Source organism: Ornithorhynchus anatinus, chromosome 3 (genome assembly GCF_004115215.2).
Source record: "Ornithorhynchus anatinus isolate Pmale09 chromosome 3, mOrnAna1.pri.v4, whole genome shotgun sequence".
NCBI lineage: Eukaryota > Metazoa > Chordata > Mammalia > Monotremata > Ornithorhynchidae > Ornithorhynchus > Ornithorhynchus anatinus.
Genome location: NC_041730.1, coordinates 6,157,098 through 6,175,569, shown reverse-complemented (window position 1 = coordinate 6,175,569; position 18,472 = coordinate 6,157,098). Strand labels below are relative to the sequence as shown.

At 58.3% G+C, this 18,472-nt stretch overlaps 2 protein-coding genes across 2 annotated transcripts; one reads left to right on the top strand and one right to left on the bottom strand.

Annotated features, from left to right (window-relative positions):
• Positions 1-1,681: 1,681 nt before the first annotated feature.
• On the top strand, positions 1,682-9,652 carry YIF1A (Yip1 interacting factor homolog A, membrane trafficking protein). The gene is made up of 8 exons (XM_029060149.1): positions 1,682-1,773; positions 2,858-3,069; positions 4,283-4,387; positions 5,430-5,508; positions 5,704-5,761; positions 6,011-6,166; positions 8,369-8,462; positions 9,445-9,652. Exons 1-8 carry the CDS (start codon positions 1,743-1,745, stop codon positions 9,589-9,591), a joined length of 882 nt encoding a protein of 293 aa, XP_028915982.1. The 5' UTR covers positions 1,682-1,742; the 3' UTR covers positions 9,592-9,652.
• An 810-nt stretch (positions 9,653-10,462) lies between these two features.
• CNIH2 (cornichon family AMPA receptor auxiliary protein 2) lies at positions 10,463-18,179 on the bottom strand. The gene is made up of 6 exons (XM_029060158.1): positions 18,042-18,179; positions 13,190-13,258; positions 12,490-12,537; positions 11,922-12,034; positions 11,250-11,393; positions 10,463-11,117 (listed from the first exon to the last, which is right to left on the bottom strand). Exons 1-6 carry the CDS (start codon positions 18,120-18,122, stop codon positions 11,090-11,092), a joined length of 483 nt encoding a protein of 160 aa, XP_028915991.1. The 5' UTR covers positions 18,123-18,179; the 3' UTR covers positions 10,463-11,089.
• Positions 18,180-18,472: the final 293 nt, after the last annotated feature.

The following is an 18,472-nucleotide window of genomic DNA, read 5'->3' as shown; positions in this document are numbered from 1 at the left end:
CAGAGTAATTGCTTCAACAAACACAGCGCATGGTGTGCACAACCCTGGGCTCCCGGGCCTGCCCCATCCCTGCCCCGCCCCCCAGCCCTCCCCCTCCTTCTCCCCCGATTAGACCGTAAGCCCGTCAAACGGCAGGGACCGTCTCTATCTGTTGCCAACTTGTCCATTCCAAGCGCTTAGTCCAGTGCTCTGCCCATGGTGAGCGCTCAATAAATACTATTGAACGAATGAATGAATTCTTTGATTCATTCCATCGATTAGACTGTATCGGTTGCCGACTTGTCCATTCCAAGCGCTTAGTCCAGTGCTCTGCCCATAGTAAGCGCTCAATAAATACTATTGAATGAATAGTGAGCAAGCGCTTAGTCCAATGCTCTGCACATAGTAAGCGCTCAATAAATACTATTGAACGAATGAATGAATTCTTTGATTCATTCCATCGATTAGACTGTATCGGTTGCCGACTTGTCCATTCCAAGCGCTTAGTCCAGTGCTCTGCCCATAGTAAGCGCTCAATAAATACTATTGAATGAATAGTGAGCAAGCGCTTAGTCCAATGCTCTGCACATAGTAAGCGCTCAATAAATATTATTGAATGAATGAATGAATTTTTGATTCATTCCATCGATTAGACTGTATCGGTTGCCGACTTGTCCATTCCAAGCGCTTAGTCCAGTGCTCTGCCCATAGTAAGCGCTCAATAAATACTATTGAATGAATAGTGAGCAAGCGCTTAGTCCAGCGCTCTGCCCAGAGTAAGCGCTCAATAAATATTATTGAATGAATTATTTGATTCATTCCATCGATTAGACTGTATCTGTTGCCGACTTGTCCATTCCAAGCGCTTAGTCCAGCGTTCTGCACATAGTAAGCGCTCAGTAAATACTATTGAATGAATAGTGAGCAAGCGCTTAGTCCAGCGCTCTGCACGTAGTAAGCGCTCAGTAAATACTATTGAATGAATAGTGAGCAAGCGCTTAGTCCAGCGCTCGGCCCATAGTAAGCGCTCAATAAATACTATTGAATGAATAGTGAGCAAGCGCTTAGTCCAGCGCTCTGCACGTAGTAAGCGCTCAGTAAATACTATTGAATGAATAGTGAGCAAGCGCTTAGTCCAGCGCTCTGCACATAGTAAGCGCTCAGTAAATATTATTGAATGAATAGTGAGCAAGCGCTTAGTCCAGCGCTCTTCACATAGTAAGCGCTCAATAAATACTATTGAATGAATAGTGAGCAAGCGCTTAGTCGAGCGCTCTGCACAGAGTAAGCGCTCAATAAATATTATTGAATGAATTCTTTGATTCATTCCATCGACTAGACTGTATCTGTTGCCGACTTGTCCATTCCGAGCGCTTAGCCCAGCGCTCGGCCCATAGTAAGCGCTCAATAAATACCATTGAATGAATAGTGAGCAATTACCGCGTGCAGAGGGCTGTGCTAAGCGCTCGGGGGAGGGCAGAGCCCCGCCCTCCCGTCGCCCGCACCTGGTGCAGTCGTGGCACGGCGGACTTCACCCGCTCTACTGCGCAGGCGCCGGCCTCCAACACCCCGCCCCCAGGTCCTCGGCCGCTGTCGTCCAATGAACGGGCTTCAGGAAGGGTTTCCAGCCAATCCGCGGGCCGGCTGGAGGAGCGACGACCAATGGGGTTGGAGGGGGGCGTGGCCGGCGCGGGAAGGGGGGGGCGGGGACCGGTTGTCCGGAGCTCCGGTTGTCCGGCCTTCCCGGCGACGCGGGTCCTGCCATGGCTCATCATGCCGGCTTCGGGGGCCAAGGTGAGAGCGGGGACCCGGGGGAGTTGCTTAGCATTTGTTAAGCTCTTACTCTGTGCCAAGCACTGTTCTAAGCGCCGGGGTAGAAACGAGGTCATCAGGTGGTCCCACTTAGGGCTCATCCCCATTTTGCAGATGAGGTCACTGAGGCTCAGAGAAGTGACTGGCCCAAGGTCACCCAGCTGACCAGGGGCAGAGCCGGGATTCGAGCCCGTGACCTCTGACTCCCAAGCCCGGGCTCTTGCCCCTGAGCTACGCCCTCCCCGTCATCACTGGCGTGTCTGTTAAGCCCTTACTCTGGGCCAGGCACTGTACTAAGCGCTGGGGGTGGATCGCAGCAAATGGGGTTGGGCCCAGTCCCCGTCCCGCAGGGAGTTCCCAGTCTTCAGATTTGACAGATGAGGGAACTGAGGCAGAGAGAAGCGGGTCCCCCTTGGTCACACGGCAGACCAGTGCAAGCGCTTAGTACAGTGCTCTGCACCTAGTAAGCGCTCAATAAATACGATTGAGTGAATGAAGAAGCGGCAGAGCCGGGATGAGAGCCCAGGGCCTCCTCAGAGAAGCAGCGTGGCTCAGTGGAAAGAACACGGGTTTAGGAGTCAGAGCTCGTGGGTTCTAATCCTGCTTCCGCCGATTGTCAGCTGTGTGACTTTGGGCAAGTCACTTCACTTCTCTGGGCCTCAGTTACCTCATCTGTAAAATGGGGATTAAGACTGTGAGCCCCATTTATTGCTATTGTTTTGTCTGTCTGTCTCCCCCGATTAGACAGTAAGCCCGTCAAAGGGCAGGGACTGTCTCTATCTGTTACCGATTTGTACATTCCCAGCGCTTAGTACAGTGCTCTGCACATAGTAAGCGCTCAATAAATACTATTGAATGAATGAATGAACCTGTTCACCTTGTGTTCCCCCAGCGCTTAGAACAGTGCTTTGCACACAGTAAGCGCTTAACAAATACCATCATCATTCTGCGTCGCAGGCCCCGGCTCTGGCCTCTGAGCCACGATTGGGGCCAAGGCCCCTGGGCCGGGGAGGGGGCGCCTGGGGGTCCCCTTCCCCACCCCCTCCACCCTTGTTGCCTCCTGCAGGCTCCAAGCACCGGACCCGCGCCGCCCCAGACCCAACCCCTCTGTTCGATGACACCAGCGGGGGCTACCCGGCCCAGCCCGGAGGTTACCCGCCCCAGGGCGCCGATGTGGCCTTCAACGTCAACCACCTGCTCGGGGACCCCATGGCCAACGTGGCCATGGCCTACGGCAGCTCCATCGCCTCCCAGGGCAAGGACATCGTGCACAAGGAGGTGAGTGGACGGGGGAAGCCGGGGTCGGGGGGCCAGAGGGGCTCCTCCCTATCTGAATCCTGAATCCAGATCTGTTTGTCCGAATCAGTGACCCGCAAAAGGGAAGTGGAATTCCCCTCCTCAAACACCTCCAGTGGTTGCCTCTAAACCTTTGCATGAAACAAAAACTCCTCACTCTAGGCTTCAAGGCTCTCCATCACCTTGCCCCTTCCTACCTCTCCTCCCTTCTCTCTTTCTGCCGCCCACCCCGGACACTCCGCCCCTCTGCTACTCACCTCCTCACCATCCCCCGTTTGTGCCTGTCCCGCCGTCGACCCCCGGCCCGTGTCCAACCCCTGGTCTGGAACACCCTCCCTCCTCACCTCCGCCAAACTAACTCTCTTCCCCTCTTCGAAGCCCTCCTGAGAGCTCACCTCCTCCAAGAAGCCTTCCCACACTGAGCCCTCCCTTTCCCTCTGCTCCCCTTCCCCTCCCCCCCACTCCTTCCCCTTCCCTTCCCCTCAGCACTGTGCTCATTTGTATATATTATTTATTACCCTATTTATTTTGTTAATGTGAACATCCCCTTGCTTCTATTTATCTTGATGATGTTTTTGTTTTGTTCTGTTTTGCTCTGCTTTCTGTCTCCCCCGTTTAGACTGTGAGCCCGTCACTGGGCAGGGATTGTCTCTATCTGTTGCCGAATTGTTCATTCCAAGCGCTGAGTACAGTGCTCTGCACATAGTAAGCGCTCAATAAATACTATTGAATGAATTAATGAATTGGGGGGGCAGCTGGCAACTTAGAATGATGGAGGATGAGGATGAGGCTAAGAGGGTCCTCGGGGATGATCCTTTAGGCTGTAAGCTCAATTTAGTTGCATTGTATTCCCCCAAACGCTTAGTTCAGCACATAGTAAGCACTCAATAAATACCACTGATCCATGGGAGAAGGTATACCAGAAGACAAGGGTTTGACAGAAGGCACTCATAATGAGCAGGGAACATTTCTGCTAATTCTGTTGTTATTGTAGTTAGTTGCGTGCAGAGTGCACTTACTGTGTGCAGAACACTGTACTAAGAGCTTAGGAGAGTACAATAAAATAATAAACATATTCCCTTGTCCCCCAAGCCCTTGTCCCCCAAGCACAGAGTGAGAGCTCAGCTGATACGATTGATTGATGGAGCTGGGACCACCCCCCCTAAGCCTGACTCATTTGCATCTGCTCTCCCAGCTCCATCGCTTTGTCTCCGTGAACAAGCTCAAGTATTTCTTCGCCGTGGACACCACCTACGTAGCCAAGAAGCTGGGGCTGCTGGTCTTCCCCTACACACACCAGGTAGCTCCTCTTCCCTTCCCTCCTCCAACCCCTCCCTGAACTTCCTCCTCTTATCTTCCCCTAGCCAAAAATAATCATCTTCATCGTTGTGGTATTTGTTAAGCGCTTAGTATGTGCCAGGCACCGTACTAAACACCGGGTGGATACAAGCAAATCAGTTGGACACAGTCCCTCTCCCACATGGGGCTCAAAGTCTCAATCCCCTTTTTACAGATGAAGGAATTGAGGCACAAAGAACCGAAGTGACTTGTCCAAAGTCACACAGCAGACAAGTGGCAGAGCTGGGATTAGAACCCATGACCTTCTGACTCCCAGACTTGGGTTTTGGCTACTCTGCCATCTACCTGCTGCCTTCTGGGCTGGAAGTCCCTGCCTTGTTGCTCCGCCCGTTTTCAGGTTCATAAAGAGGCGACAATACAAACGTCGCGTGGCAAACGTACGATTCCCAGACTCTGTCGGAAAAGCGCACACTGGAGATTATTTTTGAAAGCGGAGGTGTGTGAGGAGCAGAACTGAAAATCTGGGAGGTCGGGGACTCTGAAAGGGCTCAGATGTAAGGTGGTTGTAATAGTAGCAGTAATATCTGTTGAGTTTCCATTTAGTGTAGTACACTGTACTAGTCGTGTGGGGAAGTGCAGATTTAAGAAGGGACTCCTTCGCTGCCCTTAAGGAGCTGACACTCTAACTGGGAGGGGAACATAAAAGAAAGTTAATGATTAGTCAAAATAAGCAATTGAATATTCAAGGGGGGCATATTTTGACTAAACATTAACTTTTTTTTATGTTCGCCTCCGATTAGAGCGTAAGCTCCTTGAATAGCCATGGTAGTTGTGAGCAGAGAACGTATCTACCAACCCTTTTATGTCGGACTCTCCCAAGCGTTCAGTCCAGTGCTCCGCACCCAGTAAGCGCTCAATAAATGCCACTGATTGATTGACTGGTACATCCGGATGCCGAGGGCCAAAATAGAAATAAGTTCGTAAATATCCCGTGTCGCCGACTGTGCGCTTCTCTCTCTGTCCCCTTCGTCATTGCTGGTGAGAACTGGGAAGTCCAATACAGCCGGGATGTGCCCCTCCCCCCGCGACAGGACGTCAACGCCCCTGACCTGTACATCCCCAGTAAGTAGCTCGTTCTCGCCAGAGCCTGGAGGGGCCGGGGTTGGAGCGGGGCAGAGGGAGCCGGGGGCGGTGGCGGGCAGACAGGAGGGCGAGGGGAGCCGGGGGAACGGAGGCCTGTTGGAGGGTTGAGGCTGCTCGGGGCGGCGGAGGGAAAGAAAGGGACGTCGGCTGACGGGGTCCCCCCTCTTTTTACAGCCATGGCCTTCATCACCTACATTCTCCTGGCCGGGATGGCCCTGGGAATTCAGAAGAGGTCAGTGCCCCGCTCCCCGCCACCCCCCAAATTCCCCCAGATCGTATGCGTCTCTCCACTGAGGCTCCCCAAGGCCCCGCTGGGAGTCCGCCAGGAGCGACTTTTCCGCTCTTCCCACGATACGCAGTTCCTGCCGGAGCTAGCTGCCAGTGTGGCTCTCCCTTCCCTCCCTCCCATCCCCTCCCTCAGCCTCCGCCCCCTCCCGCTCCCCCGTCCCCCCGGGGTTGACGCAGCCGACCGGGTCCTCAGGTTCTCCCCGGAGGTGCTGGGTCTCTGTGCCAGCTCGGCGCTGGTCTGGGTGGTGATCGAGGTGCTGGCTCTGCTCCTGGGGCTCTACCTGGCCACCGTGCGCAACGACCTCAGCACTTTCCACCTGCTCGCCTTCAGCGGCTACAAATATGTGGGGTGAGTCTGGAGTAGCCCGGTGAGGATCGGGATGGCCTCGGCGGCCGGTGCGAGGGTGGGGACCGACATCCAGAGGGGCTGCCCGGAGCGGAGGTCAGATGGGGGAGAGGTCAGAGGTCAGAGTCTGGTGGTGCGGGGGGAAAAGGCAAGAACCCAGGGCTGGGAATCCGGAGATCCTGGTTCATTCATTCATTCAGTGGTATTTATTGAGCGCTTTCTGTGTGCAGAGCACTGTACTAAACACTTAGGAGAGTACAGCAGAACAATAAAAAGACACAATCCCTATCCACAATGAGCTTAAAGTCTAGAGGACAGTTCTGGTCCCCACCGCGCCACCGGCCCGCTGGGCGTCCTTTGGGCAAGTCACTTTAACCTCTCTGGGCCTCGGTTTTCTCATCTGTAAAATGGGGAATAAAATAGATGTTGTCTCCCCCTCCGCCCTTGGACCGTGTGAGCCCCTTGCGGGGCAGGGACTGTGTCGGATCCGATGATCTCGGACCAGCCAGAGGGTTGAGCGCCGAGAAAGCGGTTAACAAAGACGGTCGTGAGGTATACACGGGGGGGAAGGGCTGGGGACTCTGCGGGAAGCGGTGGAAGAAGCAGTGCAGGGCAGGGAGAGGTTGTTTTAAGTGAGGAATCAAAGTCTGAGACCCAGTGAGGGAAGAGAGTGACAGGCAGGAACAAATTGGGTGTGCAATCCATGGAGGGATTTGAGTCCTAAGAAGGTTAGAGCATGTGGAGGTTGGGGCCTGATGGGAGGAGGTTAAGGGTTGGGAAGCAGCATCGGCTAGTGGCAAGAGCACAGATCTGGGAGTCAGAGGACCTGGGTACTAATCGCGGCTCTGCCACGTGTCAAGAAACAGTGTGGCCTAATGGATAGAGCGCGGGCCTGGGAGTCAGAAGGACCAGGGTCCACTGCCACTTATCTACTGAGCGACCTTGGGCAAGTCATTTAACTTCTCTGGGCTTGTTACCTCATCCGTAAAATGGAGATTAAGACTGGTTGGACTGTGTCCAACCTGATTATCTTGTATAATAATAATTAATCATGGTATTTGTTAAGGACTTATGTGCCAGGCACTGTTCTAAATGCTGGGGTGGGCACAAACAAATCAGGTTGGACACAGTCCCTGACCCACGTGGGGCTCCCAGTCTCAATCCCCATTTTACAGATAAGGTAACTGAGGCCCAGAGAAGTGAAGTGACTTGCCCAAGGTCACGCAGCAGGCAAGTAGCAGAGCCGGGATTAGAACCCATGACCTTCTGACTCCCAGCCCCATGTTCTGTCCACTACGCCATGCTCCTTCGCGGCAGCATCTATCTATCCAGCACTATCCCAGCGCTCAATACGATGCTTGGCATATAGTAAGCACTTAACAAATAACATTAAAAAAAAAAGGACATGGATTCTAATCCTGACTCTGCCACTTGTCTGTGCCTGTTACCATTAAAAATAAATGAATAAATAAGGGTTAGGATCCCCATCGAGGTGGATGGAAACCAGTTACTGCCCTGGCTTAATCTCTCCTGAGCTTTGTGGTTGGGGGGGCCCTGAAGCCTCAGGAGGCATTGAAGGGAATCTGGGAAGTCTAGAGAGGCTGGAACAATCCTCCCAACTCAGCCGGGACCCCAGCCTCTGGCTCCATTTTATCCTGCCATCTCAGAGTTGGGGGAAAGACGTGACGGTGGGTAGGATGCCCAGACTGCCGTGGAGTGAGGTTTAGCGGGAGTGGGGGGGCGGGCAAAGGAGCAAGGGCAAGCCATCGATCAGTGGGATTTAATAGTAATAATAACAATCGTGGTATTTGTTAAGCGCTTACTGTGCGCTGTGCACTGTACTAAGCGCTGAGGGGAATACAAGCCCGGACAAGGTGGGAACGCAAGGTTGGACGAAGTCCCTGTCCCACGTCGGACTAACGGTCGTAATCCCCATTTAACAGATGAGGTAACTGATGCCCAGAGAAGTGAAGTGACTTGCAAGGTCACACAGCAGACAAGTGGCAGAGCTGGGACTAGAACCCCTGACCCTCAGAGTCCCAGGCCCAGGCTCTGTCCGTTAGGCCGTGCTGCTTCTCGTTCACTCTGTGCAGAGCACTGCGTTTGGGAGAGAGGAGCAAGAAGCTGTGGGAGGCGGAAGAAGCCGGAGCAGGTGTGTGGGGAGGGTCACGGGGAGGGTCTCTGACGGTCTGTGCCGGCCCACAGGATGATCCTGAGCGTCATCACGGGCCTGCTCTTTGGCAGCGATGGCTACTATGTCGCCCTGGCCTGGACCTCTTCGGCCCTCATGTACTTCATTGTGAGTCAAGGGAGGAGCTGGCTGGAGGGGTCTCCCCGAGCCTCTCGCTGTCCACGTCTTCCTCCCTCTCATTCATTCAGTCCGTTGTATTTATTGAGCGGGCACTGTGTGCAAAGCACTGTACTAAGCGTTCTCTCCCACACTCCTCTCCTTCAGCTGCCCCCACCAGCCCCACCTGCCATTCTCCCTCCCGTATAACCAGCCCTCTGGGTGACCTCCCTGACCAGAGCAGGGTAGAGTGCCTACCCCCCGCTCAGTTACATGGTATAATCCGGTCTCTATTCTCCCCCCCCCCCAGGGCCTCCCTGTGGTCTCGTCTGCCCCTTTCTCCCCCTTTTCCTGTGCAACATGGACTCGCCCTATAATCCAATTTCTAGTTATTCTCCCCCCCCATAAGGCCTCCCTGTGGTCTCGTCTGCCCCTTTCTCCCCCCTTTTCGTGTGCAACATGGACTCGCCCTATAATCCACTCTGTAGTTATTCTTCCCCCCCCCGTGTAGGGCCTCCCTGTGGCTTGTCTGCTCCTTTCTCCCTTTCTCCCCCCTTTTCCTGTGCAACATGGGCTCGCACTATAATCCAATTTCTAGTTATCCCCCCCCCTCCCGTAGGGCCTCCCTCTGGTCTCGTCTGCCCCTTTCTCCCCCCTTTTCCTGTGCAATATGGACTCGCCCTATAATCCAGTCTGTATTTATTGTCCCCCCTTCCCTCGTAGGACCTCCCTGGGCTCTCGCCTGTCCCTTTCTTCCCCCCCTTTTTCCTGTGCAACATGAACTCGCCCTCCTCCCCCTGGGCTCCGCCTTGTGTTCCCACCCTCCCGACCGGCCGGTCCTTGGGAGTTACGTGGTATAATCCAGCTTCTAGATATTCCTTCCCCGCGTAGGGCTTCCCCATGGTCTCGCCTGCCCCTTTCTGGCGCCCCCCTTTCCAGCGTCACGTGGACTCGGCCTCCCCCCCGCGTTCCCATCGGATGGTTCCTCCCGCAGGTGCGCTCGCTGAGGATGACGTCACTGGGCCCGGAGAGCCTGGGGGGCTCGGGCTCCCGCCAGCGCCTGCAGCTCTACCTGACCCTGAGCGCCGCCGTCTTCCAGCCCCTGATCATCTACTGGCTGACCTTTCACCTCGTCCGGTGACCGGCCCCTCCGCTCAGGGCTGACTTTTGTTCTCCGTGTATTGAAGCTTTTATTTCCTCCACCTGCTTTTCTGGCCCAGCATTATTGAGGCAGGACCCCCGGGGTCCCTAAGCCTCAGGGGCAGTGGTGGATGGTGGAGGGGGTCGCTAAGGGGGAGTATTTGGCCTGCAGAGACGTTCCCCGCCTCCCCTTCCGTCCCCCCACCTTCCATTTTATTTCAGCCCCCCGTGCATCCTGGGACCGAGGGGGCTCGGCAGACAGGGATCCGGGCCGGGAGCCCCGTGGGAGGAGGCGAGCCGAGCGGGCCGTCCAGTGTGGCACCGGCCTCCCCTGCCCGATTTCTTGGGGCAGATCCGGGCCCTCCTGGGGCAAGGAGCCTCCATCGCCTGCCACATTGCGCTTGCCGGTCCTTGCAGTGCTCGGCGCTGGCCGCTAGGGGGAGCAGCTGCACCGCCCTCCCGGGCTCCTGTGATGATGATGATGATGATGATGATGTTGGTATTTGTTAAGCGCTTACTATGTGCCGAGCACTGTTCTAAGCGCTGGGGGAGATACAGGGTCATCAAGTTGTCCCACATGAGGCTCACAGTCTTCATCCCCATTTTACAGATGAGGTAACTGAGGCACCGAGAAGTTAAGTGACTTGCCCAAAGTCACCCAGCTGACAAGTGGCCGAGCCGGGATTCGAACCCATGACCTCTGACTCCAAAGCCCGTGCTCTTTCCACTGAGCCACGCTGCTTATTCATGCTGTGGCCGTGCTCGCACTCTGCTCCCCGCACTGTGCTCCCCGCCACCGGATCCACACCCGCCTCCCCTGTACTGGTTGCCCTCGTACGCCGCCCCCACCCCGCGGACACAGGCCCCCAAAATGTTTGCAATTATTTATTCAGTCACAAATGGCCGGGGGTGGGGCCGAGAGATCCTTTACACACGAAGTTCTCCGGGGCCCCGGAGAGCTGGAGAGACCCCCCCCCAGCGACATAGAAAACGGGGGACAGCAGGGGACCGGGCTGGGCCAGGAAGGAAGAGAAAGGGGGAGAGCGGGGAATGCCAGAATGGGGGGGGGGGAGGGGAAAAGGGGAGCTTCACAGTCACATCTTTAAATCCAATCATCCCATTGGCTTCCTCCCGTCCACCCCAGCCCTGGGGCTGCACTAGGGGTGGGGGGCGATCCTCTCCCCCTGCCCTTAGTCCCCCCCGGGGAAGGGATAAGGACCACAGGACCCCTCTCCCCTGCTTCAGTCTTAGCAGCTGCAGGGGAGGGAGGTTCAGGTAGTGAGAACAGAGCCGCCCCCGCAGCAGCAGCAGAAGAGAGGATCTGGGGGGTGGGCTGGAGGGGAGGGCTGCCTCCTTCCACCCCTTGGGGTCAGAAGTGTCACAGCGATCGAGGGGGGGTGAGGGGGGTGCTCTCTGCTGCCCAAAACGGGGGTGAGGGGACAGGGGTACACAGGCGTCCGGTCTGTTCTTGGGGTTCACTCCCTGGCCGGCTTCCCCCTTTAGAAACTCACCAACGTATAAACCATACTGTGGGGAAGAGAGGGAGGCGTGAGGGAGAACAGGAACCCCGGGGGAGCGGGGAAACAGCAAGAGGAGGAGGAGGAAGTCCCAGCTGGGTGGGCCTAGGGGAGCAGCGGGGCGGAGTGGAGTGGGCCTCACCTGTACAGGTAATAGAAGAAGGAGAGCAGGTAGAAGGCAAGTTTGCACCAGGACTCCTTCTGGCAGTAGTTGAGGATGTCGGCGTTCATGATGGACACGGCGTCGTACATGACCTCGGAGCCGTCGGCCGGGCGGTGGAAGTACCTGGGCGGAGGCGGGGGTCGGCTGTCCTGCTGCTGACCCCAGCCATTGTCCCCTCCGACCCTCAATCGGGGTCGCTCACCCATAGACCCACCACTCACCCACCTCGGGCCTGGGGTGGCTGCCCCTGCCCCATCTCAGCCCCAGACTTAATCCCCTCTCACCTCGGGTTCAGGATGTCCGTCTTCTCCCCAAAATACACACACACACACACACAGCCCTATGTGGGTCACGCTCTATGTCCAACCCGATTAGCTTGTATGTACCCCAGTGCTCAGTACAGTGGCACATAGTAAGCGCTTAACGAATACCACAATGATGATGTTACACATCTCGGTCCTGGGATTGCTCCCCGTTCTCCCACCTGTCACCTCAGCCCCGTGGCTTGCTCCCTCTTTACCAACCCCCTCAGTCTCAGGGTGTCTCCCCCATCCTCACACACACACACACACCCCACCCCCGGCCTGGGGTTGCTCCCCCTCGCCTCGGGTCTCTCCTTCCCCCCAACCCTCCCCCCCAACCCCGAATCACCTCCAGAGGTGGTAGAAGAGGAGGGGGATGTTGAGGCCCAACGTGACCCACTCGGCCGCGCACAGGAACATCAGGCAGAAGAGGCCGTGGATGGAGTACTCGGGGACCACCAGCTGGTGGGGGCGGGCACCGGTTAGGATCAAGCCCCCTCCCCAGCCGAGATCCCCCCCTCACCAACCCTGAGCAGCCCGTCTGCCTGCCTGCCTTCTATTTAGGACCAAACTTGAGCTTGCTGTATTTAGGTCCGGGTGCCCAGTGTGCAGCAATGGAGTTGAGGTGCGGGGGTGGGGAGGGAAGAAGGGGGAGGCCCAGGTGGAGGGAGCCGAGGCCGCCCCCCAACCCCCGGCCTCCTCCGAGCCCTCTGGGAAAAAGGACATCATCTGCACAATGGTTTCCAATGAGCATTTCATTATTCCCACCCAGTGCATCCGCCTCTGGGGGAAATGGGGCGGAAAATGGGAGAGCAGGCCACAGGTGTAGGGGTCCCTAGGCGGTGGGAGGGGCTCGACTCTCCCTCTCCTCCGCAGGTGACCTGTCAGGCGCCCGGGCCCCCCCCCCCCCCACTGACCTTCCGTAAGAGGCAGCAGATCCGCTCGATGTTTTTCAATCGCTCTCGCTGTGGGAAGGAGAGAAGGGGGTCAGGGAGACGGGGAGGACTGAGAAAGGCCATAAGGACATCGGGGCTGAGGGGCCGGGCCAGGGCGGCTAGGCCAGGCTGGGCAGGTGGGCAAGGGTTGGCTCCTGCTGGGCAGAAGGTGTTGGCAGGAACAGTCTGGGTTGATGGGGAAGGTGGGAGGAGAGAAGTCAGAGGCCTGACATCCAACCCCCCCTTCTTTGCCCTCCCCCCTTCCCCCCCACCGTGGCGGTCGGCCCCGTTTCCATGGGGATGTCACTGAGGAGGGGAAGCGACCTGCTACCATCTCCATGGCAACTGTCACCGGGAAAGGAACTTCACCCTCATCTCCAAGGCAACGGAGCGGGATTCCATCACAGTTGTCGAGAGGCAGACTAGGGGATCCCTGCCCCGGGTTCAGGGGCCTGGGGGTGGGGAACGGGAGGAAGGTGAAAGGGAGTGTGAGGGGGTATTGGAGACTTTCCCCTAATCTGGGGCGAGGGCACTAGGGCCCGCTTCCCCTCCCAGAATCCACAGACCCTTCCTCCCAAACCCCATGTCTGTCCCTTTGAGAAGCCCCCGGGTCACCCTCACACCCAGAGACGGACGGACAGACGGACAAACACACCTCTGCACATCACATGTATTGACTTACGGCCCTGGCGGGGTTGCCTTGATCGATTGGGTTCTTGAAGTCTGTCCTCAGCTCATCGAAGGCAATGATCTGCGGAGGGATTGGGAGAGCGGGCGTTAGAGAGATGCCCCCACCACCTCCACCCCGTCAGCCCCCTTGGTGGCAGATGCAGATCCCAGAGCCCAGCTGCGGCCTGCTCTCGAGGGTCCCGGTCTCCCCTCCTTCCTCACCAGGGGTCAGGTTTGCTGGCACCCAGACATCCCCGTCCCTTAACTCTTTCTCCCAACCCCTGAGCACTGGTATTTGTTTTAAAAGTATTCGTTAAGCACCTCTGTGCCAGGCACTGATCAGTGCTGGGGTGGGTACAGGCTAATCAGAGTGGACGCAGTCCCTGTCCCGCATGGGGCTCACAGTCTCGATCCCCATTTTAGAGATGAGGGAACTGAGACCCAGAGAAGTGAAGTGACTGGTCCAAGGTCACCCAGAAGACAAGTGCAGGAGCTGGGATTAGAACGACGTCCTTCTGACTCCCGGGCCTGTGCTCTATCCACTAGGCCACACTGCTTCAGAGGGAAGAGACCGGGTTTCTCCCCAACCCCCGCCAGCAATGCTTCCCATCCCCTTCTAGGTCTGGAATTAGAAGTAATGGAGGCATTGAAGAGGTCGTGGATTCTAATCCTGCTCCACCACTAGTCTGCTCTGTGAACGTAGGCAAGTCACTTCCCTTCTCTGGGCCTCAGTTCCCTCATCTGTAAAATGAGGATTGAGACTGTGAGCCCCAGGTGGGACAGGGACTGAGTCCAACCCGATTTGCTTGTATCCAACCCAGCGCTTAGTACGGTGTCTGGCACGGTAAGTGCTTAACAAATACCACAGTTATTATTCTTATTATTCTGTCAATGTGATGGGGGAAGAAGGGTCATCGCCACTAGGTTCCAGCTTCGATCTCAGGGCCAAGAGGTCTGGGTGCCCGGTGCGGAGGGGGAAAGCAAGACCACGGGAAGGAAGACTCCTTACTCATGGTATTTAAGTTAAGTACCTATGAGGTGTCAGGCGCTGTTTTAAAAACTGGGCAACCAGAGCGGCCTTGGGTTTCTCCCCATCTTCTCGCCGTCCACTTCCAGGGCCCAGGTGTTGGGCCCCCAAGGCCCGGGCTCTGCTGTCCCTCCCCTCTGTCCCCCCACACCCCGGCCTTCCTCGGCCCCAGGTGTTCTGCCTGCAGCCTCCTGCAGCTCTGTCCTCCAGGGACCCAGGCTATCTGGCCTCCACCGGGCCTCTCCTCCCCGCCCAGCCGTCGCGGCTCCAGAGTCTTCTCTTTCGGAGCTCCGCGCCAGGCCCGCGTGTGAGAACATCGTGCTTCCCCTGTTCCCGACGCCTGGCGCTGCCATCTGGAACCCACCAGAGCCCGAGCCACCCGGCCCTGCTGCTCCTCCCCGAGGCCCGGAGCCGGGGGCCCTCAGCGGTCCCCAGCCTGGCTCCCAGCCGGGCCCGGCGCCCAACTCGGTCCCTCCACGTGGCCGCTTCTGGTGGGCCGCGGGGTCACAGACGACGGCGGCGGGGCCCGGGAGGCGGAAAGGAAGCGGCCGTGCCCCCTCGCAACAGGCGGGAACAAACGTCCAGGCGGGTGTCTACACCACCCCCTACCCTCCTCGCCTGCCAGTGACTCAGTCCCACGGGAATAAACAAGCTTCTCCCCCCACGGCGACAGCTGACACGCGTCACTCACCCGACGGCACCTGTCAAGAATGGTGGCTCCGGGGTTGCCTGGCAACCAGCAGATGGCACCTCATCTCCCCAGCACAAGGGCTGAAGGGTTAGGGGAGACTGGGAGGTGGGTTGGTGGGGGGGGGGATTGCTTCAGGGGGCTCTGGCCTCCAATCTGAAGGGTTGGAGGGTGTCCAAGGGGTCTGAGAAGGCAGGGGCTCTCTCTCCAACTTGATGCTAAAAGAGCAGGGGATCTGAGACGGAGGCCCAGGTGGGAGAAGGAGGGCACTTTCCTTGTCTCTCGGTGGGAGAGAGAGCCATCTCTTCCACAGCTCCTTCAGCCAAAACGGAGGGGCTCCCCTAACCTCTCCTTCCTCTCTAAAAACTACTCCATCCCAGAGCCAAGTGTATCTCAGGACTGAAATCTCCAACTCATAGTGATCTAGGTCCATAACGATAATAATAATACTAATAATAACGGTGGTATTTATTACTATGTGCCAACCTTATGCAAGTCACTTCACTTCTCTGTGCCTCTGTACCCTCCTCTGTAAAAATGGGGATTGGGACTGTGAGTTCCACATGGGACAGGGATTGTGTCCAAACTGATTTGCTGGTATCCATCCCAGCGCTTAGTACAATGCCTGGCACATAGTAAGCTCTTAAGAAACACCACAGTTATTATCCTTAATAATAATAATAAGCCCTGGAGTAGAAACAAGGTAATCTGGTTGGACATAATCTCTGTCCCACAGGGGGCTCACAGTCTTAATCCCCATTGTACAGATGAGGTAACTGAGTAACAGAGAAATTAAGTGATTTACCCAAGGTCACATAACAGACATGGGGCAGAACTGGGATTAGAACCCACATCCCTTCCCAGGTCTAGGCTCAATGTCCCTTCAGAAGCAGCTCCCCTCAGGCCTCCCGGGGGCTCTTAGTGTCCAGATGCCCCTCCACTCCCCACCCACCGATTAGCAGCACTGAAGCTGAACAGAGCCCTCCGCCCCCCCCTACACACAACTGTTCCTTCCTCCTGGGGACACCTTAAGTTTCAGCTCTGAGGGCAGGCCGGCCCCTGGGGCATGGAAGGGTCACGGGACTGACGGGATGCCTGAGTCCAGGAGAAAGAGTGGGCGGGGAGGCTGAGGAAAAGGTAGAGGGAAGAAGAAGAGGAAGAAGGCAGCGGGGAGGGAAAGGAGCGAGAAAGAGAAATAGGAGAGGGCTTTCTTGTGATCACTTCTTTCTATTCTGCTCCGGCTCCTCTCCCTGCCCCTCACCTCTCCCCAGCTCCAGCCTGCCCTGGCTCTGCTCTCCCTCTCCCAGCTCTGCTCTCCCTCTCCCAGCTCTGCTCCCCCTCTTCCGCCTCTGCTCCCCCTCTCCCACCTCTGCTTTCCTTCCTCCTGCCCCAACTCTGCTTCCTCTCCCTTTGCCCCAGAGCTCTCATTCCCTCCGGCTCAGTTTCCTCCGTCTCCCAGCTCCAGCTCTGCTTCCCCCCGACCCCTGCCTCAGTTCTGCTGCCCCCCATCCCTGCCCCAGCTCTGCTCCCTCCAAACCCCAGCCCTAGCTCTGCTCTCCCGGCCCCTGACCTAGATTTGCTCTTTCTCTACCCCAGCTTTGCTCCAACTCCTGTCCCAGCTCCTCTCCCTCCCCTCCCTCAGCTCTGCTTCCCCGACCCCTTCCCTAGCTTTGCTCCCTCCCTCCCCCTGACCCAGCTCTACCTGCCCCCCTCCATCCCAGCCCCCTGTCTGCTCCCCCTTACTCCTACCCGAGCTCTGCTCTCCCTTCACCCCTCCAGCTCTGCTTCTGCTCCCCCTCTGACCTTCCAGTGGCCCAGGGAGATCGGGGTGGGGGGAGCTGCTACAGCACAGGAGCTGCACCGGGGGGGGGGGGGGGGGGAGAAGGGAGGGAGAGCGGTGGGGGCGTCAGAGAGACCGAGTGACAGACGGAGGGCAGACGGACCCACGGGGAAAGAGACCAGGAGGAACAGAGGGAAGGAGGGAGAGAGACAGAGGGAGGGGTCCGACTTGGAGAAAGAGAGGGGAGAGAGACATGGAGGGATGAGACAGAGGAGCGGGAAGGTGGGAGGGGGAGAAAGGAGGTGGTGGTGGGCTGGGGGGGGGGGCACGGGACAGAGGAGGCCTGGGAGGTAGGAGAGAAGGACCAGATGAGACGGGGATGACGGGGAGAAGGAAACTGAAGAGAAGCGGGAGACCTAGATTGGGAGATGGGCCCGGGGAGAGAGCCGGGAGGTCGAGTCACAGAGAGGAAGACAGAGAGAGAGGTAGACAGAGAGAGAGATAGTGAGTCCGACGGGAAATAGCTCAGAAGAGGAATGGGGCGAAAGAGCAGAAGCAAAAGGAGGACACCGGAAAAGCCGAGAGACACTCAGGAGGGAGAAGAGGGTTGGGAAGAAGGAGAAGGCCGGGGTGGGGGATGGGAGGAGGGGGGTTCGGCAGCGGGACGATCCTTCAGCCTGCCAGCCGAGGCCGGGCTTGGGGGTGGTCGGGTGGGGGGGGAAGGGGGTCGGCCCGGAGAGAGAGGGAGGGAAGGAAGGGGGAGGGGGCCAGAGACTCGGGGGTGGGGGCCGCCCCAGGGAAAGGGTTAACGGGGAACCTGGAGATGCGGGTCCCTGTAAACAGATGCAGTTGCCATGGTGACCGGCTCCATCATTTCGGCTGGAAAAACCCACAATGGAGAAAACGGGGATAGAGAGAGGACAGCCCCGGCGGACAGAGCCGCGGGCGGGTGGACGGCCGGACCGGATCGGACCGGACCGGAGGACGGGGGATGGGCGGGGGGGGGGGGGCGGGGACCATCGGCATCCGAAAGGACCAGCCCGAGGGGGGCACCGCGGGAGGGGCTGAGACCTGAGTCCGCCAGACACCAAAAAGAGGAGAAAGGAGGGAGCAGAAGGAAATCGGGGGCAGCGGGCAGGCGAGGAGAAAAGGAGATGGGAAACGGGGCGGGTGGGCAAGAGAGGAGAAGGGAAAGCGACGGACAGGGGTGGGAGCCGAGGCAGGGGCAGGGACAGGCGCCGAGTTTCCCCTCATCTCCCGGGGCACCGAGTCCCGGGTCCCCCGGAGCCGCTGAGCCCCGCCGCCCCCCGCCCTCCCGGTCCCCGTTTCCCCCCCCCCCGCTAGCCCCCCGTCAGCCCCCCGGGCCTTACGTGCCAGATGACAAAGAAGATGAGGGAGGCGCAGAGCACCAGGGTGAGCATGTAGCAGAAAGCGGCGAAGGTGAAGGCCATGGCTCCGGAGCCCAGCGCCGGGCCGGGGGGCGCCAGCGCGGGGAGGCGGGGGGCGGCCCCGGGCCGGGCCGGGCCGGCGGGACGGGACGGGACGGGACGGGCCGGGCGGCGTCTGCGGGGTCGGCGGCTGTGCCCCCCTTGGGTGTCAGGCCCGGGCTGGCATGGGGGCGGTGTCCGGGAGCGGCGGGGAGGGGGGTCCCCGGGCGGGGCGGGGCGGGGGCGGGGCGGGCTGCGGGCCGCCCGGGCCCCTCTGCCTCATCCCGCGCTCGCCCGGCGGCGGCGGCGGCGGCGGCTGGGGCGGCAGGGGCGCGGGCGCCGCCAGGGGGCGGAGTCGAGCCGGGGCACACCTC

Excerpts from the sequence above, each read along its gene's own strand:
- YIF1A (XM_029060149.1), top strand. The coding sequence starts at position 1,743 with ATGGCTCATCATGCCGGCTTCGGGGGCCAAG. Across the intron at positions 1,774-2,857 it reads TGCCGGCTTCGGGGGCCAAG|GCTCCAAGCACCGGACCCGC; the intron begins GTGAGAGCGGGG and ends TGCCTCCTGCAG. Across the intron at positions 5,509-5,703 it reads CCCTGACCTGTACATCCCCA|CCATGGCCTTCATCACCTAC; the intron begins GTAAGTAGCTCG and ends CTCTTTTTACAG.
- CNIH2 (XM_029060158.1), bottom strand. The coding sequence starts at position 18,122 with ATGGCCTTCACCTTCGCCGCTTTCTGCTACATGCTCACCCTGGTGCTC. Across the intron at positions 13,259-18,041 it reads TCTTCTTTGTCATCTGGCAC|ATCATTGCCTTCGATGAGCT; the intron begins GTAAGGCCCGGG and ends ATCCCTCCGCAG. Across the intron at positions 11,394-11,921 it reads CTCTTCTACCACCTCTGGAG|GTACTTCCACCGCCCGGCCG; the intron begins GTGATTCGGGGT and ends GCCTCCGCCCAG.